General features: G+C 59.4%; 1 protein-coding gene across 1 annotated transcript; it reads left to right on the forward strand.

Moving 5' to 3' along the window:
- Nucleotides 1–48: 48 nt before the first annotated feature.
- Polr2e (RNA polymerase II, I and III subunit E) lies at nucleotides 49–5144 on the forward strand. The gene is made up of 8 exons (XM_027952609.2): nucleotides 49–166; nucleotides 1006–1180; nucleotides 2381–2496; nucleotides 3137–3217; nucleotides 3842–3900; nucleotides 3988–4066; nucleotides 4329–4405; nucleotides 4813–5144. The coding sequence occupies exons 1-7, from the start codon at nucleotides 110–112 to the stop codon at nucleotides 4392–4394; spliced, it is 633 nt and encodes a 210-aa protein (XP_027808410.1). The 5' UTR covers nucleotides 49–109; the 3' UTR covers nucleotides 4395–4405; nucleotides 4813–5144.
- The last annotated feature ends 1661 nt before the right edge of the window (nucleotides 5145–6805 follow it).

The following is a 6805-nucleotide window of genomic DNA, read 5'->3' on the forward strand; positions in this document are numbered from 1 at the left end:
CCCCGCGCGGGGACAGGCTGTGGGGCCTGCCTGGCGCTTGGCGCAGGCGGACTTCGCGTGGGTCCTGCTGGGCGCCTGCGCGGTGGGCTTGCCTGCGCGCGGCGGCGCCATGGACGACGAGGAAGAGACTTACCGGCTCTGGAAGATCCGGAAGACCATCATGCAGGCAAGCAGCGCGAGGACGCCCTGTCCTGCCCGCGTGCCCGCCGCTCCCTCGCCGTGGCGGCGCCCGCCCCCGTCCCTCGGAGACCCGCCTGGGTGCCCGGAGGAGGACAGGGCGCGCTACCCGCGTGGGTCCCTGGGCGCCTGCTTGTTGTGCGGTCCTGGGCCTGAGCTCGGGCCGCACCGCGCCGCGCCGCGCCCCTGCCGTGGTTTCTCCGGCACCGGGGACCGTCGCGGCGGGAGCCGAGGCCAGGCCGGGAGGAGGGCGTTGCTGGGTTGGCCTGCGCGGACTCTGGTTTGGAAAGCAGGTGGAGACATCTTGCGTTTGCCTCCGAGTCGGGGAGTGCTTGCCCAGCGTGCAAGCGAAAGGAGGAAGTCGGGGCTGGAGCGGGAGTGCAGGCGCGACGAGCCCGCGATCCTGGGCCCCGCCGTTCCGGGTGAAGCCCCCTGCAGCCTTATGCCCTGTCAGCACGGTCGCATGAAGCCGCACCTGTCGCCTCGCTGCCTCACGTGGTTTTGCAGAGGGGTCAGGAGGACTGGCTGCAACTGCTTGGGTTGGTTCCCAGCCAGATTCCTGCCAGACTGGGTGATGGGGGTCGAGGCTGGAGGTCTCTGGGAGCCTCTGGGACTGCTCTGGTGTCCTCACAGGGGGTCGCAGTGGCTAGTTATGTGGCACCCTGTAAATGCTCAGCCAGTTTGCGACTACTACTATTGAGTGGGTCGAGGCTGTGTGCACCTGTGCCACTGCCACATTCAGCTGTGGGTGTTTGTCCACTCAGGTCATGAGCTCTTGCTTGCTAAGATGCTTGGGCAGGGTCATCACTTGGCTCTTTCTCCTAGCAGCTGTGCCATGACCGTGGCTACCTGGTGACCCAGGATGAGCTGGACCAGACATTGGAGGAGTTCAAAGCCCAGTTTGGGGATAAGCCAAGTGAAGGGCGGCCGCGCCGCACAGACCTCACCGTGCTGGTGGCACACAATGATGACCCCACTGATCAGATGTTCGTCTTTTTCCCAGGTGGGGGCCTGTGCTGGTCCACGGCAAGTGTCCCCAAGGGGGTATGGTTCTGGTGTAGTCACCTAGACACCACCTCAGGCACTGGTTCATAGCACCCTCTAAGTCCGTGTGGTTCCCGTCCCCCCCCCTTCCCCATCTCTTTCTGAACTGTGTTCTCAACCCTGGAGGCCCCCAGCCCCCCATGACATCAGCTCTGCATGTGTCTTCCCCCTTCCCCACCTGGAGGGAGAGTGCAGGCCCAGCTCTCAGCCAGGCAGACAGGCCTGGTCCCTGGAGCCCATGTGCCACTTCCCTTGGTCCCACCCAGGTGCTGCAGGGCTCCTGCCCTGCCCTCCTTCCCACCAGTTCCCCTAAGACCCTTCCTTTAATGCTTTTTAAAATTTTTTATGGTACTGGACCCAGGAGTGCTTAACCACTGACCTTTGTCCTCAGGCTTTTTTTTTTTTTCTCTCCTCTGGTGACAGGATCTCACTAAGTCACTCAGGCGTCCCTGAACTTGTGTTCCTCTAGCCTTAGTCTCCTGTGTAGCTGGATGCTGGGTCTATCCTTCTGCCCAGCAGGGTGCCTCACAAGGCTCTCCTGTGTGAGTTTTGATCTCTTCCTAAGTGTGACTCAGTACCTACTCTGATTACTTCACTGTATGCTAACCGCTTCTTTAAAAACGTTGATTCCAAGTACGGTTACAACTTCGAGGTTCTGGGGCTGGGGCTTCAGCATATGAAGGGGCACAGTCCAGTCCTACTGCTGCCATCAGTGGGTCAGGTGAGAGCAGAGGCTGTGGCTGGACAAAACACGGACAACCCTACGTCCCTGGGCCGATTGGCCCCTGGGCTCCTGGGCCTCCCAGTACTTAGGTGGCAGGCGTGTGCCCTGTCAGCAGACTCTCACCATGTGAACACCCAGCTTCTGTCTCTTGGGCTCCCAGAACCAAAGAATCTAGAGTCTCCCAAACTGTAAAACTGCGTGGGGCACCTGACTCCAAACGTCAGGAAGGGACCCACCAGGTCCAGTGGGACTTGATGCCCTGGTGGTGTTGAGGCAGCCAGCCCCCGCCCTGGATCCTGCAGTTCAGGTCTTGCCTTGCAAGTGGGGACCTTGAGGCCCCAAAAGGAGCAGCGACTGGACTGAAGCCGGCTAGTCGGCGTGCCCTGGGCGGTGAGGGCAGGCTCCCAGCAGTGTGCCACTGTACATCTGTTTCAGAGGAGCCCAAGGTGGGGATCAAGACCATTAAGGTTTACTGCCAGCGCATGCAAGAGGAGAACATCACCCGGGCCCTCATCGTGGTGCAGCAGGGCATGACACCCTCTGCCAAGCAGGTAGGTGCCCCACCTTTGTACCACCCAGGGGCTGGGTCAGTTCAGTCCCATGGAGGAAGTGGCTGAGTTTACAACAAGTCCCAACCCTTTCTGCCTGCCTAGCACCTCATTGCCCCTGCCTGCCACCCCCTTACTCCCTGCCAGTGGCAGGCTTCGCCTGGGCACCCCCAACCAGGGTGGCCTCCCATCCCCACATCTGGGATTTCAGCCCGAAGTCCTGATGTGACTGTGGGAACCAGGTTCTGTGTCCTGCTTGGACAGGGGTGGGCTCATCAGGAGGGGCTTGGGCCCCTGTGGCCTGCACAGGTGCCCTCATTCCTGGCATTTGGGTTGAATTGAGCTGAGTGGGTTCATGGGATCAGGTGGCCAGCACACTGCCTTTGTCCAGCCCGGGCTGTAGGGTTCACATAGTCGCATGGTACCTCTTCCATGGGGAGAAGTTGCCACGCCAGCTCTGAAGACACCCAAGAGGCAGCTGGACAGGTTGGGAGGGACCATGCCCTGTGGCAGCCGGCATAGGCCAGAGGACACCACCTGGGTGCAGTGTGGAGGCACATGGGTAGACCCTGCAGCCTGAGGGGTGGGGTCAGGGCTGAGGCTGCTCATCCACAGCTGTGTGTGACAACCTTGTCTCTTGCAGTCTCTGGTGGACATGGCCCCCAAGTACATCCTGGAGCAGTTCCTGCAGCAGGAATTGCTCATCAACATCACGGAGCACGAGGTGGGCCAGTGGGAGATGCAGGTGGGGTGCTGCTCGTCAGCATGCTGGAGCAGGAGGTGGCTGGTGGCGGGGAGTGGGAGGATGGCAGGGTAGGCTTCCTACAGTGAGGCCTGGCCAGGGCAGCCTCTGCATCCAGGCTCCTGCTAAGGGTGTGCGTCCCAGGCCTGCATGGGCCTGCAGGGTAAGGGCTGGGAGCAGGCATCTCTTTCTGGGGGCCCCTGGGCCCTGTGCTGACACCATAGTAGAGAGAACCTAATGCAGCCGGGCACGGTGGCACACGCTTGTAATCCCAGCGGCTGGGCAGGCTGAGGCAGGAGGATCGTGAGTTCAAAGCCAGCCTCAGCAAAAAGCATGACGCGAAGCAACTCAGTGAGACCCTGTTTCTAAATAAAATACAAAAAAAGGCTGGGGATGTGGCTCAGTGGTGAAGTGCCCCTGAGTTCAATCTCCGGTACCAGGAAAAAAAAAAGAGAGAGAGCCTAATGCAGTGACCATTTCCCGGGTTGCCCACAGCCTCAGTGTGGGTTCTTCACCCCTCCCCGTGTGCTCAGGGTGCTGGTGGGCTTTGTCTGGGTCCTGAAGTCTGGGAGCCCTGGTGGTGATGATGGGCTCCTCTCTCCACAGCTGGTCCCAGAGCATGTGGTCATGACCAAGGAGGAGGTGACTGAGCTGCTGGCCCGGTAGTATCCTTGCAGGCACACCCCTGGCTCCTAGAGTCCCACCCCAACCCCAGATGGCCCTGCTGGGCTTTTCCTTGACCTGCTTCCCAGCAAACTCCGAGAGAACCAACTGCCCAGGATCCAGGCAGGGGACCCTGTGGCCCGCTACTTTGGGATAAAGCGAGGGCAGGTGAGAGACCTCTCAGGGGCAGGACGACCTTTGATGCTGCTCTGAACCTGCCTGCCGGGGACTTGACTTTGTCCCTCCCACAGTCCTATCCCCTGCAGCCTGGAAGGGCCTTAGAACCACATTCCTCACACCTTTTTAAAGCCCCAGCAACTGGGGTCCAGAGAAGAGTAGCTCCTAGGCTTTTCAACAGGCATTGCCTGCCACCCTGTGCCGCCATGGTGAGGCCTGTTGTCCCCCAGCACCTGTCCCTGTGCTTCTGCAGGTGGTGAAGATCATCCGGCCCAGTGAGACTGCGGGCAGGTACATCACTTACCGGCTGGTGCAGTAGCCACGCAGCAGGTGAGACAGTGGGAGGGGCCAGAGGCAGGGGATTCTCCCTGCGCTGGCCTCCAGGAAGGCTGTCACTCTGTCCTGGGACAAACCCTGCCTACTGCCCCCGGCTCAGACCCTACCTGGGCCTGTTCACTCCTGTTGCCCCAGACGCCCAGGAATTCAGGGGTGAACTACCCCCATATCACTTTTCCCCTGAGCTGTCCACTGTCAGGACAGTTCACCTTCCGGGCAGGCGAGAGGCAGAGCTTTGCAGGGGGGTGTTGGCAATCCCACCAGGAGGGTGACTTCAGAACCACCTGAGGGCAGTGCTGAGACAGGACAGCCTCCCGAGCTCCCTGGGCTACCCTTGCACGTGCTCATGGAGCAGGCCTGCCAGAGGCCCTGTGCTGCCCTGCATGCTCTCTTTGTTCCAGGTGCCTGACTCATTGAGGCCCTGCTCCTCCATGCCCAGACCCCAGAGATGGCACGGGTGTATGTGACCACCTTCAGGGACACCCACCTACCTGCAGGGACCTGCCCTCCTGCGTTCTGGAGGGCAGCAGTCTCTGGTTTGCTTTATCTTACCTGGGGCAAGGACTCCTCTCCCATGGCCTGGCCGGCTCTGGCTGCGCCCCTGTGTGCTCTGGGCCCCATCCCCACCTGACACCTCCTGACTTCACCGAGGGCAAGGCTACGGCCAGCTCCCTGGCAGGTTTCCTCTGTCAGAATGCTGTATGGCCTAAAAATAAAGGATATTTTAAGTAAATTTGATTGTTTGAAAAGCCAAGATGAATTGCAAGGCTTATGCGGGTGGCCTGCTCTGGGTGGAGCCTGGGGGCAGATGCTGCCTGTCCTGACCCCTGTGCCTGCTGTGCGCCTCGGCTTGAGCACCGGGCGAGCCTGTCTGCAGCGCCTGCACCTTGCTCGGCCGCTCCTCTCACCTGGAAACATGAGGTCAGTCTCTGCCTTTCCCGCTGACCTCGGGTGGCCTCTGCCCACACAGGTGGAAAGCAGGCGTTGGTGAATCTTCCTGCTGTGTCTGCGTTTGCATTGGGTTCCTCAGTGCTGGGGATGAGACCCTCAGCCTGAGCCTGCCGAGCATACGTGGTGCCGCTGAGGGCCTGGCTGCAGGTGGTGGACTCACTACTTCATGATGTGCCACCATCCCGTGTCTAGTTCTGAAACACTGTCACTCCAAAGAGAAACCCGTCCCCTCCCAGCCCTGCACCCACAGGTCTACATCCTGCCTCTGGGCTCTCCTGCATTGGGGGTCTCTTGTCACTGGGTCACGCTCTGTGGCCTCGTGTGTCTGGTTCTCATAGGGCATAAGGTCCTCAGGTCCCTCCATGCTGCAGCTGTCACCTCGCTCCTGCTTGTGGCTGAGGACACTCCAGGTGTGCCTGGGCCAGGCTGGGTGTCCCTTCACCTGGGACATTGACCCTGGGCTGCGCTGGCGCTTGACTGGTGCACAGAGCTGCTGAGGCCATCTGTGGGCAGATGTGTGGTGACAGGCTCTCGTTGCTCTGGGCAATATATTTTACTTTTATTTTTAAATTTTTTTTAATGTTTTCTGGTTGTAACTGAACACAACACCTTTATTTTACTCTTTTATCTTTATGTGGTGCTGAGGATGGAACCCAGGGCCTTGCAGGTGCTGAGCAGGTGCTCTACCTCTGAGTCCAACCCCAGGCCCTTCCTTGAGTGAAGCTCTCGTGGTAGGTGTGAAGTGACTTGTTTCTAGATTTTGGTTCCTTACCAGATATGAGATTTGCAAAAACTTCTTTTCATGGCCCTTAAGAACCCACATGGTTACTTGTTTACAAGTGGGCCTTCCCGTACATTTAGATGGGGCCTAACTGCCCTGGACGGAAGAGGGTCTGGACCCGTCAGAGGCAGCCCTCTCCTGGCCACCCTGAAGTGCTATTATGTGAAAACCCAGACACACAGGGGTCTGTTTGGAGGTTCCCTCTTTTCCAGGGATCGATTATGCTTTTAGCCTTATAGTATGTCTAACAGGTAGAGCAAGTGCCCCTTCTCTCCAAAAATAGACACGCTGCTTTTTAAAATCACCTTGCCTAATATGAGCCCGTCACCACAGGAGGTCCCTGGAGCCCCCAGATCCAGAGGCAGGAAGCAGCAGGGGGGTACAGGAGTTGGAAGGCAGTATGAGTCTGAGAAGGTAGAACATTCCAGGGATGGATGGTGGGACAACATGCACCAGCTCAGATGCAGTCAGCCGCTGGGTGTGCCTCGATGCCAGCAAGACAAGGTGGGCTGAGGTGACTCAGTGGTGGACGCTTGTCTAGGCTGCACGAGACCCTGGGTCCATCCCCACTCAAGGGCCACAGGAAATGCTTCTGGCCTTGTGGGCCAGTTGGTTCCTGTCACCCTCCCTCAACTTGACTTGTGGCAGGATGGTGGCCGTGG

Source organism: Marmota flaviventris, chromosome 1 (assembly GCF_047511675.1).
Source record: "Marmota flaviventris isolate mMarFla1 chromosome 1, mMarFla1.hap1, whole genome shotgun sequence".
NCBI classification, from domain to species: domain Eukaryota; kingdom Metazoa; phylum Chordata; class Mammalia; order Rodentia; family Sciuridae; genus Marmota; species Marmota flaviventris.

Bases quoted from the DNA above. Each gene is read 5' to 3' on its own strand.
- Polr2e (XM_027952609.2), top strand. From the start codon at position 110: ATGGACGACGAGGAAGAGACTTACCGGCTCTGGAAGATCCGGAAGACC. The intron at 1,181-2,380 runs GTGGGGGCCTGT...CATCTGTTTCAG, and splicing joins GATGTTCGTCTTTTTCCCAG to AGGAGCCCAAGGTGGGGATC. The intron at 2,497-3,136 runs GTAGGTGCCCCA...TGTCTCTTGCAG, and splicing joins TGACACCCTCTGCCAAGCAG to TCTCTGGTGGACATGGCCCC.